Source organism: Mastigoproctus giganteus, chromosome 7, assembly GCF_048544385.1.
Source record: "Mastigoproctus giganteus isolate SK-2022 chromosome 7, ASM4854438v1, whole genome shotgun sequence".
NCBI lineage: Eukaryota > Metazoa > Arthropoda > Arachnida > Uropygi > Thelyphonidae > Mastigoproctus > Mastigoproctus giganteus.
Window position 1 is genome coordinate 193588324 of NC_143581.1, and position 25570 is coordinate 193613893.

The following is a 25570-nucleotide window of genomic DNA, read 5'->3' on the forward strand; positions in this document are numbered from 1 at the left end:
ACTATGATGACGTCATGAAACATCTAGATGCAAGAGACAATTTCTATGTTGTACACCTACATTTTAGTAATGCTTTTGATTCGGTCTACCATGAAGGAGCTATTGAAAAAATTGGAGCGTGCCGTGATTACTGGAAATATCCATAAATAAGTCAGGGCAGGCTGAATGAAAGGAGACAGGGTGGCAGCCAATGGGCATTCTTCGGAGCGAGAATGGAGCGAGCAAGGGCCTTTAGGGAGTTCTGGAACTTTTTATACTGATGAGGGTATAAAAGGAAAGCTATCAAAGTTTGATACTAATTTAAAGGTGGATACGATGGTAAATAATCTGTAAGCCGTGCAAAATAAATTAGATCGGCTGCAGATATGATCTCGAAGGTGCAATTTAAGTTGAATCCTACTAAATGTAATGTCTGCATTTGGGAAAAAGAAACCTGGAAGTTACTTATAGACTACACGACAAGGAATTAAAGGTGATATGGGATGAGAAAGATTTAAGGGTTATGACTTATGATATAAGCAGATGTGAAGTTTTCCTTGCAGTATAGGCAGGAAGACTCAGGGTTCTATCAATGGGACCTTTGTCAGCTTTGCAGCTTCGTTATTCTTCTTTCTAAAAAAAAAAATGGTGAGACCTAGCTTGGAATTATTCAGGTCTGGAAATCTCACTTAAAAAAAAAAAAAAAAAAAAAAGACAACCCATACAGAGGGCTCAAAGATGGGCAACTGTATTAGAAGTGCTAACGATTGTCTCTATGAGTAGCAACTTAGATGTGACTACCGAGTCTGGAGATTGGTCACTTTCTAAGTAATATAGCATTGAGGAGTTTAAGGCCATTAAAGGAATAAACAAAATGAATGATGGTGGCATACAAGTACTTGTGCTCGAAGGTGAGACTACAACAAGGGGTAAAAATATTAAATTTTGGGAAGAACAGACAAATTCACATAAATGAGTTAAATTTTGAGGGTAGTCCCCCTGAGGAAGGGTTAAACATTTTAAACTGGGGTGACAAAGAAGTGACTTAAATTAACGAGTCTACTCGACGTAAAGAGAATAAATTAAAACTAAATGAAATACATGCCTTTATTTATATTTACACCCTTACAAGGGGAGTCAGAAATAAACACGCGCTTATTTTATTTGTAAATCTGTAACAAGGTGAACTTGCCATATCTGAAGTATCCATAAGGGTAATGTACCGAAGTTTTTCTTCGAGCACCCAATGCGTGACCTAAATGAAATCTTCAGCGGCTTTGGCTCAAATGAAGAGGTCTTAAAGAATACGTGCAGGATTTAACTTCAGCACAAAACAGTTCTCATACTGGTTTCTAGTTTGCAGCTGGCTTTCGTGGTTAAAGTGCACAGTTGTAGGTCAGTAACCCTCAAGAAAAGCACGCGCTAAAGCAAAGCAACACGAAAAGTTCGCTGTATCACGTCGCAGACGGTAAATACATGAACCGTCAGTTTGGAATGCCCTCACAAAGCTGACACTCATTTGTTCTACTTACACAATTTAATTCAGTTTAGTAAACTGATGACAGGAATGCAAATCGAACGACCCCAATGCACCAAACTCTTTATGTGGGAACTAATTTTCAGCATCTTATTGGTTTCCTCCATATCAAAATAATTAAAAAAAAAAAAAGTATTTCTTTATTCTCATTATAGATTTATGAATTGTCAAATGCAACGTTTTTCTTTGCCTTTTCAGGTGAGGCCATCAAATGTTGGGTATGCAGGTCCGATGCAGATCCCAGATGCGCAGATCCATTCGACAATACTTCTCTCCCAATTACGGATTGCAGCGTATATTCTCTGGATCACTTACCTGGAGTCACTCCTACTATGTGTCGGAAGATCAGGCAGAAAGGTAAGATACTGTTGTAGCGGCTTTCATGGTTAAAATGTGGACACAGTTTCCTATTAAAATAAATTAAATATGAATTTGGTTTAATACATCAAACTGAATCACTAGGGATTTATCGAAGCAGTTCCATTTTGAATTTGACTTGATACATTTCCTGAAATTTGTATCTCCCTTCAAATTATAAACTACAAAGTTACTCTAATGCACACTATCTTACCAAAAGTGTTAAGACTCCACGTTTGGAAAAACACGAGGTTTTAATGAAATCATTAATAAGAGGTTATCTCACCTATTGAGCCAAAACAGCATCGATTCGTCATAGTACGCTTTCGACTAGTTATTTTTAGCAAGCAGTAGCAGGAGCGTGTATCTATTCCTCCTCAGTTAAATCGCAAGTTCAACTATAGAAGAAAAATGTATTCACTGCATCATGATTCGGAGTACCACTTCATCACAGTGATGTTCGACCGGAGTCAGATCTAGATCTGGGCCAGGCATTCGAGTTGTTGGGTTCCTTTTCCTCAACTCAAACCAGGTTTTTATACTGCTCGCTGTATGGGATGGAGAATTAATCATGCTGGAATACAGAGGATCTATTTCCAGAGATCTGTTAGACTGTGGGCACCAAGGAATTGCCCAATATATCTATATGTATAATCTTTATTGTGTACAAAAGGATGTATACAACTTACCCTTCACGGCAGGAATGCCAGGGGCTTCACATTGGCTGGTGTACAAAGGCCTTGAGGACGGCGCCCACATCGAAGTTCGGGTTCATTCCCCAGGGCCAACAACATAATAAGTTTCAGTTAAATTATTCATAAAAATATCATACAGTATTTTTGATATTATATACAATATTATACAGACATCCTTTTTAAATTTATTATACTGCCACATTACTGTGCAGTTTGCCTGGTTGAGTTTAGGCCATCAAGGATCTCTCTCCGGTATTTGCGATCCTTGACAAATTTGTAGAGGTCGTCTTCGATTGCTTGGACTGTGATAAGCATCTGCTTGGGGGAAAGCGGTCTATTTTTTATGGTTGGCTATAAGTGTTGGAGCTGACCTCAGTCCGGGTTGAGGGATTCTCCAGCTGCACAGTTCCCATATGTTTGGCTCCGAGATTATTCCAGTGGTCATTTTGACAGTTAGGGTGAGGCGTCTTTCCATTATAAGATTTGGCAGTCGGGCCAAGTTCAGTGCGGTTGCCATCGCAGTTGTTCTTTGCTGGGGTGGACGATGATGTTTATGTGTGATCCAACGAAGGAACCAGTATTCTGAGGAGTACACACGCTTGATATTCGTGGGGGCTGCAGATGCCCATATTTCTGAGGCGTATAACACGACGGAGTATACAGAGGTGTATACGTACCGCCGAGTCACATCCAGATCCTTAACGTGGAGTAGTTGTTGTTTGGTAATCCACCGCATTTTGCAGAATTTTATTATGAGCTTGTCAATGTGGGGCTTGAAGGTCAGTTTTCAATCGAAAACTACTCCCAAGTCTGTATGTGTATTTACCACTGGAAGGAGAATGCCATCTAGAGAAGCTTGAACTTCAGTGGGTTGGTGCTTCAACGAAAAGACAATTTGGGCTGATTTTGCAGGATTAATAAGTAGTCCAAATTGATGGAGATAGGATTCTAAGTCATGTAGCTTTCGATTGATATTTTCATTAATTTTTGAGATATGTTCGCCCGCGATAATCTGGATGTATAGCTTAATATCGTCAGCATAGCAGATTATGTCTTCTTTCTCTAGAACAAATGGAATAATGACTGCAGTAAATAATGCTCCGGAGAGGACTCCGCCTTGCGGAACTCCTGCAGTGATTTTTCTTGAGATTATATCTTGATCCGCTGTAAGAACAATGATTCTATCCGATAGCAGGGTTGTGATAAACCCCAACAAGTCACCTTTTATATGAAAGTAATTTTCTAGGAGGTGAACGAGCGAGGGAATGCTGATTGAGTCGAAGGCAGCTTCCAGGTCAACATACGTAACGGCAAGTTCTGCTTTAGTTTCTAGTGCACTGAGAATGGTGCTGGTTATGGATGTTAAATTGGTGACTGTGGATCTTCCATGAATGGCATAGTGAATTTGTGGGGGTTTGTAAGATGATTTCTGGCGGTTGAACACTGCACTTGCTCTGGAGAAGTCAATCCGATCTTGTACAGCGCCTAACTCTTTCCATCTCTTATGCAGATTTTGTTTTTCTTGGAAGGTTTTGTTCAGTGGAGGTGCCCACCAAGCTCTTGAACGGGGAGTGATGCAGACAGTCCTTGTCGCTCCGTAGTTGGCAATGGTCCGGATCCACCTGGTCATGAGGTCCACAGCCAACTGGAGATCGCAATTATTGAGAGCTTCCCAAGGGATGGAGGATGCGGCTTCAAGACATCGTGGTGGATCAATGAATTTGGGGGATGTTATTTCTTTTTTTCTTTTTTGGGCCTTGAATATTGAAGTTAGGTGCGGCTAAGTACAGGAGTATGGCAATGGGTTCGTGATCGGATTGAAAGAGATTGTGAGGGTTGTCTTCGAGGTCGCATGGTGCTGAGGAGAATACCAAATCTAAGAGCTTGGGTCCTCTCGTGGGGTTGCAGTTGAGAAGGCTGATACCCAGTGAATCCATACTGCTAACGAGTGTCCTACTAAGATGTGCGAGAGTAGATGGAAGATTGAAATCTCCACAAACAATGTGCTTAGCAGAGGCGTGGAGGTGATTCACTAGCCAATGGATTACATCTTCAATGATATCACTGTTTGGGCCTGGTGGAATATATACTGTTGCTATGTCTATCAAGTAGGTGTTAAGCTTGAGGGACACCATGGCAGCTTCAAATGCAAGGGATTGGCTTATCACAGAATGTACCAATGAAAAGAGGGTGGTATTGTAGAGTATTGCGACTCTCCCTCCTCTACGATCCACTCTAGAGGAGCAGAGCATCTGGTAACCAGCCTGAGGTGCACAGGCAATGGAGTCCTGCCCATTCCCAAGCCACGTTTCACTGATACAGAGGACATCCAGGGTTTTCGAGAGTAGCTGTTCGACAGTGTCTAGCTTGTTACAAATACTTCTTGGATTTTGAAAGACAATTCGAATGGTGGTAGCCTTAGCAATCGGAGTTCGTACAGGTGGCAGGTCTCTTTTTTGGGACCGCATTGGTCTACTGTGCGTTGTGATATGTTCAGTGATATTAGAGAAAGGTTTGCAGCCTGGTTTAGTAGTTGGATTGATTGATATGTGGACATATTGTTTACTATAGTAGTTTTGTACTCAGCAGATTTATTTGAATTCTTCTGCGTTTCTTTGGCTTGGCAGCTTGGTAGTTTTAATTGCTATTGCATTTGTTGATGATTTTGGTGGTTTATCGCGGTTCTTGGCGTCTGGTCTAGGAAGGGTTTGACGAGAGTTCCAGGGGGCCATAGTCTTGGATCCAACACGAGGCTCATCATCTCTGGGTGGCAGGTAAGGATGAAAGATGCGTAAGTTGGGTACCTAGTTCTTCTCTGTCTCACATCAGTATTTATCTGTGAAGTTCTGCAAACATGGCCTTAATGCTGCCTGGTTTAGTAGTTGGTTTCAGTCGAGAAACAAAGATTTGCCAACGAGTCTGGACCGTTGTGATATTGTACGAATATGAGTGAATCGACTCGGTTTTTTGGCGCTACAACCACGAGAAGCAGTTAGGAGACTATCACTGCCCACGAGTTCGAGACTTCCTCTGAAATTAACTGTTGGCATATTCTCCACACACACTTGATCATCTGATCCTTAGACTGCAGCGTGATTAATCCTCTCTAAGACCTATCTCCACCGTTCCACGGTCCAACAATGATGAACCAGGCACCTCTACAAACGATGTGTGTGGAGTTCATTGATGTGAAACTTGCGACTAGTAACTCTGCTATAAAAATCTATGCCGTGACAATCCAGACGGCCCAGGTGCAAGAATTAATATTCGGACTATTCGGCTTTCCTGAAGGGACTGAGGGAAGGATATCCCTTTATTTGAATGGTGGTTTATATCTTGGGGGACGGTGCTTTGCCCCCCCCCCCCTTAAGGACCAGCCCAGCTATGCAGTTCCCTACGAACTGAGGATGCGCGTACGGCTATTCTGAGGCGCGAACGTAACATTTTGCAGGAACATAGCTCAAATTCGGTTCCAAGATTTTCTTCCAGGATCAACGATTCTTATCCGTCAATTTTTTTTTTTTTTTTTTTTTTAATAGTCTATCTGACGGTTTGCGCACACTTACATCGCTCTCATGTATCTTTTCAATACATTGGATGTGTGGTTGACTTTGTGAGGTTCAAAAATTAAATCTCTTCGAAATGTAAGATTTCAATGACACGACTCATTCTGGTTATGTGTGATATTCTTATTTTTGCTTGCACACTTTCCTCTTCCTCCTTTGCACACATCTGTGGTACTGTTCAATACACGGATAGGTGTCCGAATATTTCTGATTGGGCAGTATACTTCCAAACATTTTGAAAATATCTTCTTCTTAGGATTTATTCCGTTATTACAACGGTTCTCCTCAACGTAACATCGAAAAGTCATCCCTTTATTCTTTTTTTTTTTTTTTTTAATTTTCTTCTATCTTCTCAATCTCCATCCACCAGTCCTCTTCTATTCACAGCTGCTCTCACGCGCTCTATCCACGTCCTTCTTGGTCTTCCTTTTCCTTCTCCATGACTCCTCTGGACAATCTATCATCCTCCATTCTCTTCACATGGCCAAACCACTCCAATCTTTTCACCTCTGTTTTATCAATGATGGTTTTTTGGATGTTCATTGCATTCCTTATCATGACATTTCTAACTTTTTCAGTCCTAGACTTTCAATTTTTGTCTTTCAGTTAAGGTCCAAGTCTCACATCCATATAATAAAACACTTTGTAATATTGCATTATATATTTGACGTTTAGTTTTGTTAATAATATTTTTATTCCATAGCACAGAATTAAGCATTCCTATGACCTTTCTACCTTCACCCAGTCTTCTCTCAATTTCCTGCGCAGATGATCCGTCAGCCTGAATAATTGTACCCAGGTATTTAGATTGCTGTACACTTTTCAGCTGTATTCCATCTACTGCCTCTGCTACTTTATACTCCTTTGAAAAATATAGTTCCAAAAATAATGATGCAGATAATGATGCTGCTAAAATACATTATTACCGTTGAATATGAACATACATGTCGTGCCAAAATAATGGAAACACGAGAATACCAGGATCCTATGATATTGCAAAACAAGAGGGCGCCATATGCAGCTCCCTAGTCGTGGATATAAGAGACGGATATCTCGGGAGTCCGTTCTTACAAATGAGCATGCACGAACGAGCAAACCTCGTGACTTCACGAAGACGAAGTTACCCATCTGTCATGGTTCTCTTAATTTACTGAAATCAATCCCACAGAATATTTGTAGGGGGGTTTCTAGAGCGGCGCCTAAGACACAGGTTTCGGCCACCATCCAACCTTCGTTAATTGGTGACTTTTCTTGTAGATGAACGTACCAAATCACTGAACAGTTCCAGCTCTTGTGGATTCTGTACCACCATAATAGTGTCATCCTGGACACACATAGTGCCCAACATCATAACTGACTGACGTTTGGTAGGTGTTTATTCTTCTTCGATTATTCTGTCAACCATCTGTAGATAACTGTGCATATAATTTATTTATAATGCGAGAATTTAGAGGTGAGCCAAGTGTGTTTTTGCAACTGATTAAGTCACAGAAATATCTTGTTAGACCACGTATTTGGCTTTAATGATTAAATTTTCTGGTTTAAAAGGTTTTTTATTTATTTATTATTTATTTATTTTTTCTAGTTTATGGCCACTGGCGTTTTATCCGTTCATGTGCATTCCTTGGCTCTCCTGGAGAAGGTACAGGCGATGAAAACTTCTGTTTGATGAGGACTGGTACATTCAATGTATTCATGGAATACTGTACATGCAACAGTAAAGATGGTTGTAATAGTGCCAGTGAATTTCATTTCTCGCTTTTCTTACTGTTTCTTTCAATTGGAGTCACGTACTGTTTTTTTAGAAGATAAATCTACACCTTTTATATGTAGCGCCTAATATATGGAGAAAAACAGAATATCAAGAGCTCCTATGGCAGGACAACGCGCATAAATGACTGCAGGAAATAAAAACGTGCTGTTGTGGTCACAGTTAATTTGCTGTCAAGCACCATCTACAAAGAACTTCACTATTAGAAAGACAGCTAATACCAAGACTCTCTCCGTCCAGCTGTAGTGGGGTATGGTGGTACCACTTATTGGTCACTTTGTGAAGTATTACATGCAATTTTATATATAATTATAAAAATTACTTGATAAAAATCCCGGTCGTAATATTCTTTTTAAAAATGAAGTTTATATAAATTATGCAATTTCTTATTATAGATCACAATATTTGTTATTTTGAATCTCGCATTTATAATCTGTGCTTTCTATTACTAGAAGGATAAAAGGGAAGTGGTTTTTATATTATGTTCGAATATAAGAATGTATGTATTTATATGTGGGATATATACGAATGTGTACTAGTGAGGAGTAGATTTGGGTAATATTTCTTTAGAGACTCTGTACTAACAATACAAATTATGGAGGAAAAACGATCTGTTAAAAATTTTCCTCCAAATTGAGTATGGAATTTTAGTGAAACTCATTTTTTTTTTTTTTTTTAATTCTCAAATGAAACGTTTATAGAACTGGTAACTGAAGTTAGTGAACAGTGCCGAATGTAAATATTTTTGAAGAAAAAGAACATTTGAATCTCTTATTAAAAAAATCGTTTAAGATTATGGTAGCTGTTGTCAGTTCTAGAATCGGTTGATCTGATTCTAGCTGGTTTTCTCAAACGTCCTGCCATTTGTTTTGTAGTAAGAGCTAACCAAGGCCATATATTTTGTTGTAATGCTCAATTTTGAATTTCATTGGATTTTCATATTTTAGAACTTTTGGCATGATAAATATGATTTTTTTATGTAATTAAAAATATAATTAATTACTTTTAAATATAATTTTAGTTGAATTTAGATGTCATGTTTTAAAGAGCGTTTTTAAATGAGCGATGGACGTTTTTGTCTACTGATTATTAATATAATACCGTGCAAACACAATGTTCAGATTTTTTTATTCATCTGCTGTTATCAGAATCTGACAGATCATAAAAAATGCGAAGAAGTTAAAAGTAACAGCGCAATGAATAAAGATATACTAATGTTCAAAATATTATAGTATTCATGATTTATATGACTGACACTTGTCTCTGAAAGTAGTTAGCAGAAAATCAAGTTTTCATTTCATTTACTACGAAATGCCTCAAAGATCGCAAAGTTGATGAACACTTTGATCACTTCGGAACCTATTTGCTGATTTTCAAGACAAATCGAATTTCACAAAAAATAAACAAAAATTTCGACTTACAAAAGAAAAAAACAGAAGTGTTTTTCAAACTCATCATGCTATTTTCAGCTTTTGATGTAGCATTTTTATATAATACTCCCTCAACGTGCCCACTGAGTGAGACGGCAGGTATTCGGTAAGGAAGTGGGGGAAGAGAGCGTAACTGATCCAATCACTGGATGAAAAGCACACGGAATTCGATACAGACGACGCTCCCCCTAAACGCGTGTTAAATTGTTATAACATAGTTATCACAAAAGGTAAGGGGACCAAAACCGGTTACATGTGCTTTCCGCTCACGCCCCTTTGGTGTTTTGAGGGTACAGTGTTAGCAGACGAAATATTTTGGGTCCTTTCCACCGATTCTACTGTTTGTTTCGCTTCTCAGCTGGGTAGATTATTTAAGGGAACCGCAATCCATCTGAAACCCCTGTACCAACCGCCAATTCATTTATTTCATTAGTGTTGCTCAATTAATTCATTCCCAGAAGATGACAACTACGAAGAAACCCTGTTCCAATTAATCAATTTATTTAGGTTTTTGTAATAGTATTGTGGTTTGGTTTTCCGTTTGCACTGCTGTTCAAAATGTGTTACGAAATTGAAATAATGGAAAATGTGAAACAGAAAATCTCAACTAGTGCAATGAATAACACTGAAGAAAGAAGAATGAAAACTATTACTTGATGTCTGCATGAAAAAGGCAGATATGAAAGCGATTACTATTCACTAAATATGGAAAAATAATTAACCAACGTTGAGAGTTTATGAACGAAAAGTATAAGACTTTCTCATCCATTACTGATATTTTAAAAGACAAATTAAAATATTTATACAATATTGGTCTCGACTGGTTACCGATATTCCAGAATAGTCGTCTATAAAATCCAGTAGCTGCAATCAAGAGAATTTATTGTGCTTATCCCTTAGCAACAATTTTTGGTTTCAGCTTTCATTTACAAAGGCATTTAGAGAAAGGTTCAGGTAAGGGCTTCGGATAAACAGAGGGTCAATGCACATAAGATTATGCACTGCGCTGGAGTACATTCTAGTTGAAAGAAATGCATTTGCACAATGGACGGTCCACCTTTAAAAGAGAAAATTTGACTTTTTAATAATTACTTCATGCAGCGATGAATAGAGTTTGGTCTTCTTCCCCGAGATACGTGTCACTTTTTCGAAGCGGCACTCCACACACAGCGAAGTAGAGACGTAAATATATCAGCGGTTTGGATAAAAGATTAACTTATTTCTAAAATTAATTAATGTACTTCAGTTTATTTACACGCCTCAGAACAGCATAATACTAGGGGGGTAACAATTAATGAAACGCAAGACCTCAGAAAACGTTTAAGAAGTCTAGCATATGTACGAAAGCTTGCCAACTATTACCTACATGTATTTATCATTTCCATAATATAACAAAATCTGACACAAAACTAAACACTAAAAAAAAAAAAAAAAAATCAATTTTTTTAAAACACGCCAGTATTCTGTAAGCGGACACTAGGATATTAACAAAAGTAGAGGGGGGGGGGGGGAGAAATAGGGTTTAGATTTTTAAAAATGTAAAAAAAATTAAAAATCAGTAAATGATTTTTAATTTTTAAAGAATTAACTGTTCCGGATAGCAAAGCTCCCATAACCGGAACATGCAAAATTTTTACTTGCTAAAACTGGGGAGAAAGTATACAACACCTGTCCAAATAAAATGCTAAAAACTTTTTTTCTTTTTTTTTTTAGAAGTTTTTGAAATAGTTGAAGCCAAACTTGATGCAAGTCTTTTAAAACACTGAGATCAATTTTTATTTCGAAAATACCAAAATATCAATGTACAGAACCTTATTCTATACACGTTAAATGTATTAAGATACTGAAAGAAAAGAAAATTACAGCTCCATAGTAGAAATTGTCAGACAGCATTCTTCGTTTTCTGATTTCTTCAGTTAGCCAGGGGAGGGGATGTCTTACCACGCACAATTGATAACTGTAAGTATATACTATTGTTTCATACTGAAAACCACGAGTAAATTCAAATTAGTCTGTCTCTTCTAGCATTGTTCATTGACCTAACCGAATTACATTTCTGAGAATATTGTTACCAAATTAACTATTAGCCTACTGTATTTTACATAAAGGTGCATTCCCTTGTATAAGTTATATAAGGATTGTTGAGAGGAAACGCAGAATTCTAAAATAAACAGTTCAGACATGCACTTGTTCAAAAAGTCATTGGTCTTCATCTTCCACAAAACCAGACACATCCTTGGCTGCTGGCGAAATTAATATGAGATGATCTCTTTCAACTCACTGTTAGCGAAAGCCTTTTTGCGCCGTCTTCTGAGAACCGAAGATGTGTTAGTCGCACTGCGGTAGATGAAGGCTGTAGAGTGGCTGATGCAGTACTTTTCATATGTACTGCTCTTTCAGCTAAGTGAGAGGGTTTGTACTGTGTGCAAGCAACATTGACATGTGTTAAACCACTTAGCCTTTATGGTCTAACTATCATAAGGCGATAAATGTTTATCGGATGTTCACTTTCGGCACTCAAAATTTGAAAAACCGCAGACTATATATAAATTTGAGCGTCTTTGTGTTGTTCATGGCATGCAAACTGCAGTACCCATTCTCACCTTGTGCTGAATACGTGACATATTTAGTCCTAGAGGGCGTTTAGCTGTTCTATGGGTGTAGCTATTCGTTCTGGAGATATCCCAACCCATTTGTTCCAAATGTGTTTCATTTGAACGACGCTTACATTACACTACACACGAACAAAAGTTCTTTAAATTTAAACCAGATATATACATCTCATAAAATGCAGCCACTGTATGCAGGCTTCATCCTTTATAGTGTATATACAGTGGCTGTGTCAATGGTGTTGTTTATCCAAACTGACCAGGAATTAACTAATTTGGATATTCAATGTGTACATTTGTATCAAAATGTGGTGATAAGGTAATAAATTTTAAATAAGATTCATTTTTATGTCCGAAATTGTTCATTTCCCTGCTCCAAATTTAGCCACCAAAATTCCATTAATAAATCTTTTCAAATTTTCATGACAGTTTTGATAACCCCTGAAATCTTGTGGACTTTTTTGAGACACAGTGGACGATACTATAAAGTTCGGTTTGGCAGAAAACTGCATCACATGGAAGCTTATTTTAATGCAACTGCATTTAATATATACAACAATTTTAAAAATTGACGATTAACGCAAACAGCATTCCGAACATTAACAAACTTTTCCATGCATAAGCAAAAACTGCAAATCCGATTTACTAACTGTCCAGTATTTCAAAAACAATTGCATCACTGTTCTTAAAAGAGCAGGACTCTTTTTAAGTTCTTATACTACTAAATGCAACCAAATATAGTTCTCATTAGCTGAGAGTTAAAGTTGCTTTGATGTTAAAATATTTTAACTGAAGTATGTGTATTAAAGTGCAAATGGGCAGTACTAAAATTCGAGCTCCTTGAATGGTTCGAATAATCGACGATCTACTGCACTTGTGTACTACATAATGTAGTACACAAGTACAGTTGTCTTCAAATTGCAGAAGACACTTAACTACAAATATTTTTTGTTGTGTGGTATGGAGTTATTAACCGGGAGAAAATTTTACTATTTTGTAAACCAAATAAACAGCACAAATGTGTAAAGTTACTACTAACGTTGTTTTACTTCTTGAGTGTATTTCCTGCAACGTGCAGGCGCAAATTATCTGAAGTGAACCATTTTACTGTGTAACAAATCGGACTGTTTGGGGTAGAATATGATCCGGTTACTAAGATAAATTTTCAACTGTCCTTGACATGAAATGTTTTTTTTTAACGCCTGTAAAGTATTGATTAGAGTTAAATAAAGCGATTTTATATACTCTTGTGTATTTATTTGTGAAAAACACTATATTAACAGCATATTAGGGTAAAACTGTTTCTTTTAAGTCATTGATGAATGAAAGAAATGACAACAGTGAATCTCGAGATATTCGACTTGTGAGGGATCCATCTCTTGCGGGTACACTTAAAGACTGTTAGTCCTCCTCCCCCGATATATTCAAATAAACACGAGTTTAACCTCTACACAACATTACAAGGAAATAATAAAACATACATTCTATTTTCAAACATACAGATGAATGTTTTGTCATTACTTTATTCATTTTAAAATAAAATCTCAATTTTCTAATGTTAAATTAAACTCCAAACCATCAGCTTAACGCCAACAGTGTTCTGCAAAGAAGTCATCCCATTATTCCCTGCATTCCAAAAATTCCAACACAATGTGACAAGCTTACAGTCTAGGAATTCCAACACAAGACCTTTCTGGTGTCACCCCACCAGTAGATAACAACTCGGGTGGCCGCGTGCGTCCAATAATAGTAGAGGACGCCCACTTTCTGAGAAACTCCTTAACTTCATCCTATTGTTAGAATGAAGTTAAAATCCAAAAGATCGTTGTCTGCTTTAAATCTCGGTTTGGGGCATCCGAAGATAGGTGTGCTGGTTTACTAGACCATTAAAAAAACACCTTATTTGCTCGTGTCCTTGAACAAACCGTTTACTCAATTTTTTTTTTTAAAACATTAAAAAGAAAAAACATATATTAATTTATTTTCTAACTAGCAACAAGATTTCGATTTTTACTGTCTTGCAATTTTCAATTTTATATTAACGATTATAAAATATCGTAACCGCATACTTTTAGTACTTATGTTTAGCAGAACAGACACAAAATACCTTACTATATAATATCGGTGTAGATACACCATAGTTAACCCATAAATTTGAACTACGTAAGTAGTGTAAAAGGCATCGTTTTAATTTTATCTCATATTGTGGGTGCCTTCACAACGAGATAGCGGGCATTGCACAACTTCGCAACTGTGATGGCATGTTACATTACCAGAGTACCTGCCCGCCCACTGATGGTGAAGCCCAATAGCTTCGAAACGATCATCTGGGTGGTGGTATCCTCTGAAAAATAAATAACAGTAACCTTCTCTACTAGAGAAGCGTTATTTATTTGAAGTAGTGCAATACCAGCGATCTCGTTAGTTCGATGACTGCTGATAAACAATAGAATATTATGTAAAGTTATAACCTGAAGGCATCACGCAGAAGCAGCAGTTTTTCTCTTTGAACTTCAAAAGAAGTTCAAAGAGAAAAATTGGCTTACGTTTCCATATATTCAAAGTTTTTAAAGACTTCATATAAGATTCACAGTTTCATCATAACTTTTATGGCAAAACAATGTTTAACGCAGAAATCTAATGATCGAGTTCGATAAAGTAAAGAGTTACACAATCAGAGAATTTACACTTGTTGGATCAAAAGTAGGAAATGGCACTATCAAATGCTTCTTGAATATAATGAATTGAGTAAACTCTCCTGTTGGCAAAAAATTGCGGAACAAGCAAGGATTTAACGACAGGAGTTTCTTTTGCATTGAAATGAATTTCTTGTGAGAAAAGTTTAGTAATTTTAGCAATTTTCCTCATTAGAATACGTATTTGTTTATTTACATGCTCCATCGTACCGAGCAGAACTAAGAAGAGCAAAAAGTTAAGTAATGTACATAGTACATTACTTCAGGCGCATTCTATTTTTATTTCTTAAATTAACTCTATTTTTTCTCTCTGTGATTAACAGAAGTGAAAAGTAAATAATTACTTATCTAATTACTAATTAATGACATAATAATATATAAAAGTAATTGTTTTCACCTCACCGCACATACCTGAAAAAGTAGCATTCACTCAAAGTTTTGTACTTGACTTATTTCACCAGGATTTTTAATAAAAATTTAAACGCAACAAATATTTCACGGATCTTCTGTTATTTAATGAAATAAACAAATAGCAACACGTATCTCAGATCGTAGTATGCAATAACATTTTTATAATGTACTTTACTTATTTCCTCCTGGATTCTAATAGCTTAAAGTTAACACACATTTCACATTTATACTTATAGTAATAAACTTATAGTAAATTATAGTAATACTTCATTATTTATACATTTAGAAAACCGATAACAAAAAACGAGTTCACCACAAAAACAGATACATTTTTTTTTTTTTTCATTCTCTGAAATACACTGGTGTGCAAAATTTAAGGGCCAGTCAGATTTTCACCTGTAGCTTCTCATAGGAGCGGCCTGGATATGGGAAAAGCATACCAAAGGAACCTCATGAGGTACAGAAATGATGAAGGAAACAACACCGACACAACAACGGAAACAAAACGGTACAGAGGGACTTTATTCAAAAATGGCAACATAGATGCCACGATACAGATGCATCACTGCCAAAGATGGAAGAGGTGGTCCTCAGTAGGAGATATAGCCATGCAGGCTTTGCACCGCGTGTCCATACTTAAAACAATGTTGTTGATAGGTTCTTGATGTGACATCGTCCTTTCCTCTGTCAGCGCCATCTTCAGCTGGCGAACATTTTCTGGTGGGCGTGGATGTGCCGCTACGCGTCTCCCCAGAGCGTCCCATATGTGTTCGATGGGATCTAGATCGATGGAACGGACAGGCCAATCCATACGAACAATGTCCTCACTTTCCAAAAGCATATCAACAGCTGCAGTGCTGGGGGCGTGGCGTTATCATCCATAAACACGAACTCGGGGCCAATGGCACCTCGGAACAGACGCACATGGGGAAGGATTATCTCAGAACAGCAGTATGCACCGGTTACAATACCGCCTTCCAGTAACTGGAGCTGTGTACGTCCATCCAAGATAACGCCTCCCCAGACGAAAACACCTCGACCGCCATATCGATCCCTTTTAGTGATGTTTGCGGGGTGATCACTGCTGAGACTGAATCTACTCTCATCAATAAAGAGTACTTTAAGTAAAGATTTTGTGGTTGTAGCCTTTAGAAATAGTGTTGGTCCTTAAGTTTTGCACACCAGTGTAGTAAAACGCCCATTAGAAATGCTTGTTTACTTCAAGAATAATAATGCAGTTTGTAAAGTTAACGTTAGAAATAGGTTTTGTTTGAATTTAGGAATATAATGTAATTTTCCCTATGGGTTCAGACTTCTGGGACACCTTTATTCAGATCACTCCCACGCAGGTACCGTGCAATAGTGTCTAGGGGTGCATTTACCTCCCCCCAATTCTTTTGTTAAACTACATTATACCTATTTAAGAAATAGTTACGGTCCCCTCCCCGTCTTCTGTTTCGATATCCGGGTGCGTCGTATCCAATCATCCTCAATGATCTCCATTTATGCATGGTCACAGATACAGTGAATTTATCCATATCACAGAGTTTCATTTATTCGAAATTATGCAAAATCCTTCATTCTAAAATTAACTCCAATAATTTATTCCGTCTCTGTTACCTCTACCAACGTTAATGCAGGTAGACATGTTACCTTCTACAATGTGGTCTATCGCTCCAACATGTTGCTATAGAGTTCCATCATCCACGATGTACAGTAAATCAATTATCATAATACTGAAATCTTCATGCTGCTTTATATTTCTCTTTTTAAAATCTAATCAAAATGTTTCTGCATCTTTTCTCTATTCTTCCCTCTGTCTGCCCTCTGGCTCCCTTAAAATTACTTTTTATCGTTGATTTTTAACTTTTTGCATTACTTTATTTCTTCTCTCATCATATTGTGTTCTATTCTCTCATCATGTTACTTTGAAGTTTTTGATAAAAAAAAAAATAAAAATAATTTATTATGAAATAAATAAAATGAACTGAAAAAATAGCATCGTTGCAAAAGCGCTGTAGAAAGATTTTAATAATTCATCAAACCTATTTTCCCTACATAGCCCATTAAAAATGCAAATACTGTATTTCTGAACATATAACAGAAGATGTCTACCACGCTTTAAGAAATCCCTTTAGAAGTCGCAATTCCCTGGTTCATAAATGCTGTTCTAGTGTTATCAAAGTTTGGTTTTCTGTGTAGTTACTGGAATCCTGGGCAGGACTTCAGTAGGATATATGTGGTTAAAAAAGAAAAGAAAGGAAGAAAGAAGTAAATTTGATGCTTGTACTGTACGGTTTTTAGTAGACATACAGGACACTTAACATTTAAACTCTATTTCATACGAAAAAAATCACAATAAATAGTTTGGTCCTTTAATTTTAGAAATCATGCACGCACAATACTCTGGACATTCTGCTAACGGAGCATGATTTATTCTTGCTGGAAATTTCAGTTACCAAAGTAACAAAGTTAACTACCACTTAATGATATTCGAAACAATAACAATAATAATAAACTGAATTAGCAAAACAATCATTTATATTCAATATTCCTGTAAAAAAACTGGAGGATTACCAAATGATACCCGTTAATAATGGTTCATTCTGGCAGTTGACAAAAATGGAACACTACTGTAACAGGTGGCATCACTCACGATCTGTGGAGTTACCATAACAACGGCGCTTGGTATTTTATAATTTAGATTTCATTGGTCACCAGGTAGAACAGACGTCTAATTTCCACCTGTCAGAGCAGAAGATAAAGCTGTTGATGTAATAACATTTTTGTTCGTCTGATGCTAGACATGGGCCAGCGGCAAAAGTTTGGATATTTATTGCATTTTTATATATTTTCGTTACTTCTACTGAAAGGTAAGTACTGTATATGGTGTGAGCTTAAAAGGTGAAATTAAAAGTGCGCTTTATTATAATTCTTACTAAACAAAGATATAACACTAATTGTATAAGAAATATCAGAATATTCTGCTTATTTTGGGTGTTACAAAAACGACTATGAAAATATTCAAAAAATATGAAAATATTGATTTATAACAATAAAATCGGTGATTCTTTACTGAAAATCTGCATTATTTCTAATTCTCCATTAGGTAATTTATTTAATTTAACTAAAGCTCTTCCTATTGCTTGATTTTATAAGAATTCTATTTTTTTTTTTTTTTTAATCTTTATGTATATTATTTTTTTAGTATCTTTATATTATCCATTATTTAAATATTAGCACGAGAACCAAGGCAGGGGAAAGGAAAAGTACGAATCATCTTCATCTAAAAGAGAAACTTTGATCACTGTTATAACTAGTGATGAGCAAAATCCACAAGTTATAATCGATTCATTCGATTATAACAAATCAGACAATTTATTCGATTACGCCCATACCAACGAGTGCTAGATGAGCATAATCGAGGGGTTATGATTGATTCAATCGATTATGGTTAATAGCAGATTTGTTTAATACATGTTTGGTATTAAACTATTTCTCACGTACTTCTCGTAATTAGTGTCCAGTTCATTTCATCGTGATAATCTTCTGTCTGGTTCGCTTTATTTGTATAATAGCAGCCACCACAAATCCACAAATTCCATCCTGCCTCCTGCACAGCATATAATTAAGAGGGCACCTTTGTATTGAATGATTAGTAGGAACCTATTCTCAATTGGTGAACTAACATTCTCAATTTGCCCTGTTTTTCTTACTGGGTGAGAGCTGTTAAGCCACGTTTCATCTGTGTAAACAACTGGCCACCCATTTTCTCTGTATTGAAGATTTCTTATTAGCACTCGTGGGCAGTTGATACAATATTAGCTAATATTTCTTGGCTATTATAATATTAGCTGATATTTCTTGGCTATTATAATATTAGCTAATATTTCTTATTAGCACTCGTGGGCAGTTGATGCAATCACTGTCCTCCCCACACCTATGGTAAAAGACCCTGAGTTCGAATCTCCCGTCATTGACGCGAGAAATTTTTATGGGACTTTTTGCACACGTGGCTGAATTAGTTGGTCTTTGGCGAGGGTAGCATGGTTTTACTCTCGGAAACTTGGGTATTTTGTCCAGCAAACAGCAAATCAACCAAAGAACACACGCAATTTACAGACATTATTATATAAGGCGCAATATGACCTAAGTTGCTGATGTGCCAACAACAAGTTCTTATATATTTTATTCGCTAGCTTATAATATCACTATTTTTAGTTTTCTTTCAATTTTTGAAAAATTTCCCTTATTGATGGAAATGCTTGATTTATCACATGAAACGACTTTATAGTTCTTAGTATTACGCATTTATCAAAATCTTCGATTTCATTTACAGGACGAATATGACTACGCTGTTTAGGAGATGTAAGGCTCACCGGTTTCATCGAACTTCCGCTTCCCATCTCTAATCCGATACAGGCTTTGTCTAAACCAGCGGTTCCCAACTTTTTTTGACTCGCGAACCCCTTTCAATGTAATATTTTTTATCGCGAATCCCTTTCAACACAATATTTTTAAAGCGAACCACTAAGCCTGTATTCTCTGAAATCGTATAATATTTCTGAATTTTTATTATAAAATATTTACAGTACTACGTTTTTATAAGCAACATTGCATAATAATAAAGATTGCTATTAAGTATTATTTATACAGGTAGTTCTCGACTTTACGAGTTAATTCGTTCCTAGCGCGCGCTCGTAAAGCGAAAACTCGTAAAGCGGAAATTTATTTCCCGTAGACATAATGTTAAAAATAGGGGTTATGTTATCAACAATGAAATTAGTTAGCTAGTTAGTTTATGTTTAAACAATGATTGATTTATCTAAAGAAATGAAAACGTAGCCTGTAAAATCAAGCAAATTATAATAATAGAGAAATTATTTATGACTTACAAATGTTAAAGAATGTTTATTTTTCACCATCGTCATCGACTAAATGCACACTCGTTGATCACTCATTATTGGCTCGGCACTCGTTGGTTTGTTGCACAAGGAGTCGACTTTTTCAGAAATGCTTCAAGAGGCATTTATTTCCAAGATAATCTTCTCTTTTCTTTATAAATTTCAATAGCATGCATAAGCATTTTTTAACGGAACGCATAAATTGCAACTAATACGATTTGCGCGGAGTAACAAGTTTACGAAGCTTAAAAAAAAAGGAATGAAGATTCTGAAAATTTATTTGTTTTTTATACGATTGAAGTTTCAGTAAAGGGCAAACACATTTCACCATAATAACGTATAAACCCACACAATTCCAGCTATCGGTATTTTAACAAATGCAATAACATCGAGTTTACTACCCGCTTATAATTTCCTGCAGTAACAGAAAAGCCCAATAAACCGGAAAGTGCAAATTGTTTTATAGTCGTGACTTCCAGAAATGTGCTTTAAAAAAATATCACAAAGCCGTTCAAAATTGGTTCTTATAACAGAACATATGATAACTATGAAAGTGTAGTGCGTTTAATGATTTGAATTGGTAACTAATACAATTTACACTATAAAAAGGACCTTTTAGGGAGTTATATAGCAAAAATTTGAACTTCCGAGGTCGTGAAATGAATTACCAAAAAACGTGTTGTTGGGTTCACGTTACGATATTCTCGCGATACGATGGTAACGGATTAATATCGTATCGGGGTACACTGTATTCTATAGCTACGCGCGTGGTTTGAAATGCGGTATTTATGAATGTTTAACATTAATTTTTTGCAATTAATATTTTCGATTTTGTTGATACTTGAAGGAAAAAAAACTCGTAAAGCGAGAACTGCTTGTACTTTGTAAAGCAGTTATTAATCAGTCCAAACTAAATTTCGTACAACTTAAGGGTAGAAAACTTGCTTCTTGTCCAAATGGTAGCTGAGCATTCTGGTCTCTTGCCAAAGCTATTGGCCGCAATTTTTTGCCCACCTCTGTCAAAACCAGATGGTTCTGTTGCCACATCAGTCAATTTCATAGTTTTGATAATCTGGTAAACCACCTCAAACCGTTCCCAGTACACTCCATTCAATGCCTCCTGTGGTTTCCGTTAAAAGGATGTCAGAAAGATTTTGATGAATCTGATGCTAAGAAAACTCCAGATCCTGACGGTATTTCTCCAGTTGTTCTCAAAATCTGTGCCCCGAAACTTATTCCTGTTTTGTGTCGTTTCGTTTCACTTTCTTATTCCAAAGGTGTTTTTCTTTCTGCACGGAAATTTGCTCATATCCAACGAGTTCCTAAAAAGGGTCACAAATCCCTTCCATCCAATTATCGTCCCATTGGGATTACTTCTACTTTTTCCAAAGTAATGGAGAAATAAATTAACTGCCAACTCTTAAACTATCTGTAATCTTTCATCTCATCAACGATCGCTAGTATGGATTCCGTTAGTGTCGTTCCACTGGTGATTCTCTAGCTCATGTTGTCCATCTATGGACTAATTCAATGGAAAAGTTTGGTGAGACTCAAGCCATTGCTCCTGACATTTCAAAGGCTTTTGGTCGTTTTGGCATACAGGACTTCTAAATAAGCTTCCATCCTATGGTTTACCAGATGTTCTTTGTAATTGGGTATCCAGTTTTCTCTCTCACTTCTCACAGCGTGTGATGGTAGACGGCTCTCTGTCTTCTAACTTCTCCACTAATGCTGGTGTTCCCCAAGGTTCATTTATTTCTGTTCGGTTATATATTAATGACCTTCTTCCATTGACCGAAATGCTATCCATAGTTTTGCTGATGATAGCAGATTGCTTTCCGCCTTCCAGTTTGAGAAACCTTGCCCTGCTCAAACAGCTTCAACTTTTCAAGATCCACTGCCAAATCTTTAGTATTAGTAAGGCCGCATGGTGCAAGAAAGCCTATGGCTTATGCTGCACCAGCCAAAAAAAAAAAAAAAACTCGAATATAATAATGATAAAAAAAGAAAAAAATAATAAATAATAATAATAATTAATAAAAGAAAGGGAAATTAAACCTATCATCCTATGCGCTTCCCTCACCCGAAGGTACTATCCAGATGACCTTTGAATTTTCCCAAACTGTCAGCCTCTACCACCCATGTAGGTAACTTATTCCAGTAATTTATAACTCGTTGGCTAAAATAAAACTTCCTGCAGTCCAATCTAAACATTTCTCCCCATAACTAGAATTTATATCCCCTAGTTCTAGCATCATTTATAATCTTGAAAATTTCGACCTCATTCATTTTACTGATGCCTCTCAGAGCCTTAAACACCTCAATCAAATCTCCTCTAAGGTGTCTAGTTTCCAAACTCTGCAACCCACATATTCGAAGTCTTTCTTCATAAGGACGCCCTTTTGCCGATCTCACCAGGCGAGTTACTCGTCTTTGCACCCTTTCAAGAAGCTCGATGTCTTTCTTTAGGTGCGGTCTCCATACTTGAACACAGTATTCGAAGTGTGGTCTAACAAAAGCCTTATATAATGCGATCATCACGTCCCTATCTCTACTTGCAAAAGTTCGATAAATCATCGATAGGACACCATGGGCCTTCCTTGCAACCTGTTTACAATGCTCAGAGAATTTCATGTCTGACCGTATCGTAACACCCAAGTTCCTTTCCTCCAGTACTGGGTTTAGTTGAACTCCACCAAGTGAATAAGTTATTTTGGGATTACTGTTTCCCAGGTGTAATACCTTACACTTTGTTGGATTAAAGCATAGCTGCCATTTTTCTGACCATTCCTGAAGTCTATCTAGGTCTCTCTGAAGAAGCTCAGCTTGACAGTAATCATTAACTACTCTACCAATTTTAACATCATCTGCAAATTTAGACATCACGCCCTATATCCCTTCATCGATGTCGTTTATGAAAATTAAAAACAACAGTGGTCGTAATACTGATCCTTGGGGAACCCCCACTTCTTACATCAACCCAATCTGAGGAATAGCCATTTATCAAAACCCTCTGCCTCCTGCCCTGAAGCCATCCTGCTATCCGTCTAAGGATTTTCCCAGTAATTCCAACCTGTTCCAGCTTATAAAGCAACCGCTCATGTGGGACTGAGTCAAAAGCTTTGCTGAAATCTAAATAAACAATGTCGAAATTATTCCCTAAATCCAGCTCGTGAGTGACCCTTTCAAAATAGCTAACCAGATTTGTTAAACATGATTTTCCCTTTACAAAACCATGCTGAGTATCCTTGAGAATTTCAATTCTATCCAAATGATCCTGAATTCCACCCTTCATCATTGCCTCCATGATTTTCCCTGCCACTGAAGTCAGACTGGCAGGTCGATAATTTCCCACTTCACTCTTAGAGCCACCCTTATGTATGGGAGATACATTGGCACTTTTCCAATCCAACGCAATCTCCCCAGAGTCTAGTGATGCTCGCATAATTAGCCTCAATGGTTCAATGCACTCACTTGCCGCCTCCCTTAAGATTATGGGGTATATTCCATCAACTCCGGGAGCCTTACTGGCCTGTAGGCGCGAAAGTTTTTTCATTAAATATTCTTGCGAAATTTCAATATCATTAATTACATATTTTTCAACTTCGCTCCGACAATTTCCCATTGCCACAAAAGGTTTTTCATTTGTAAATACCAGGTGGGAAGGAGCAGCAGTGCGTAGCACACGCTTCTTGATTAGACCGGGGTTCGAGCCCGTCACCACCAAATACGGAGGATGCGGAAAGGTCAGGGAATGACCACCCCATATCCCGGAGCAATATGGCCTTAGTTGCTAATGCTCCTAAAAACCAAACAACATTTGTAAATATCGATGCAAAATAACTGTTGAGTTCATCTCCAACGGCAGCTTTAAATGTTGATCTCTGTGTAATTCTCCAGTGGAGCAAAGATAACTTAATTTCAATCCTTCTAAAACTCAGTCCTATCTTATATCTCGCAAAAGGGATTCTTCTGCTCCTATGCTTATCCTCGATGACGCTCCGATTTCTAAGCAAGATCCTGGGGATTAACCTGACTTCTAATCTCTCTTGGCATAAAGCACATTGCAAATATTGCTCGTAGCTAGGTGTGCAGGAGCAGCAGTGCGCGTAGCGCACGCTTCTTGATTAGACAGGGTTTCGAGCCCATGAGCCACCAAATACGGAGAATGCGTATTTGGTGGCTCATGTCAGACTGGAGTCAGAGAAGGTCAGGGAATGACCACCGTATATCCCGTGAGCAATATGGCCTTAGTTGCTAATGCTCCTAAAAACCAAATAACAACAATAACAACAGCAAATATTGCTTCCTATGCATCTAAAAAACTGGGTGTTTTCTTTCGCTCTCGGCGTTACTTTTCTACCAAACAGTTGTTGACTCTGTAGAAATTCCGGCCTACCATGGAACATTGTTCCCACAACTGGGACGGTACCCCAAAACATCTGTCAGGCTTCTGGATTCCATTCAAAGAGGGCAGTTGGGTTAATTAATGTCTCATCTGTAACAGTCTCTGCACTCTCTGTCTCATAAACGTTCTTTTCCTGTTGCATGCCTTTTCTACAGATACTACCATGGGCACTGTTCTTCTGAATTGGCTTCTATAATTCCCGCTCTCTCTTTCGAAGCAGTCCGAACTTGTACTGCAACCAGTCAATATCCTTTTACTGTCCTAGTGCAATCCCACAGAACCAACTTTTCTTCTTCCTCATTTATTCATTCAACTACTGTTTTCTGGAATAATCTTCCTTCATACGTATTTCCTGAAAATTGCAATATACAAAAGTTCAAGTTTAATGTCAAAAAGTTTTTCTTTCATCTTTTCAAACTTAAACCTGTGCACGGTACTAAGTACTATAGGTTCTAAAAAAAAAGTACCTATACTTAACAATGATCCTTGAGAATGAAAAAAATTTAGTGTGGAAAAAATATTTATTTAAAAATGGTTGTTTATACATGGGTATAAACAACCTCTATCATTTCTACTACCCATGTAGCATGCATACATCGTTTGATTATATCTCATATTGTGAATACCTTCACAACGAGTTGCCGAGGTATTACATTGCTTTGAATAAGTAACGCTTCACCAGTGGAGAAGACTAATGTTACTTATTCTCGGCGGATACCATCATTCAGACAGCACCGTTTGAAAAATGGCATGGGATAAGACACTCTGTTATCCACATTCTGTCCCTATTAGACTTAGCTAAACAAAAAAGGTGTAGTAAAGTGATTGTAGTAGTAGGAGAGGAAGAAGAAGAAATGGCTTCGAAAGAGGAAACGGACAGTTACTCCTCATACTCACACCACTCAAAAACTCATCGAACAGTAGAGAAGACTTGTTACCTATTTTCTGAAACTCCGTAATTATCAAGCTCTCCAGACGGCACCGTTTCGAAGCTTGTTGTCTTCTCCTCGGTGGGTGGGCAGGTACCCTGATGTTGCAATAGTGACAACCCAGTTATGAAGTATAACTCCACAATATGAGAGATGCTTGCGGTGTACTTGGTTTAATCTAAAAACTATTTCTTGACTAAATATCTAAGAGTATGAAAAAGGTTGTTTATGCATGGGCAATACGAGATATAATCAAACGATGCATGTATACTGCCTGG

At 37.2% G+C, this 25570-nt stretch overlaps 1 protein-coding gene across 1 annotated transcript in view; it reads left to right on the top strand.

Annotated features, from left to right (window-relative positions):
• LOC150083507 (UPAR/Ly6 domain-containing protein crok-like) overlaps positions 1-25570 on the top strand; it is a 73082-nt gene that overhangs the window by 24286 nt on the left and 23226 nt on the right. The window contains exon 2 of the mRNA XM_090378515.1: positions 1715-1873. Coding sequence (XP_090234641.1) covers positions 1715-1873 — 159 coding nt within the window. The remainder of the gene's footprint in view (positions 1-1714; positions 1874-25570) is intronic.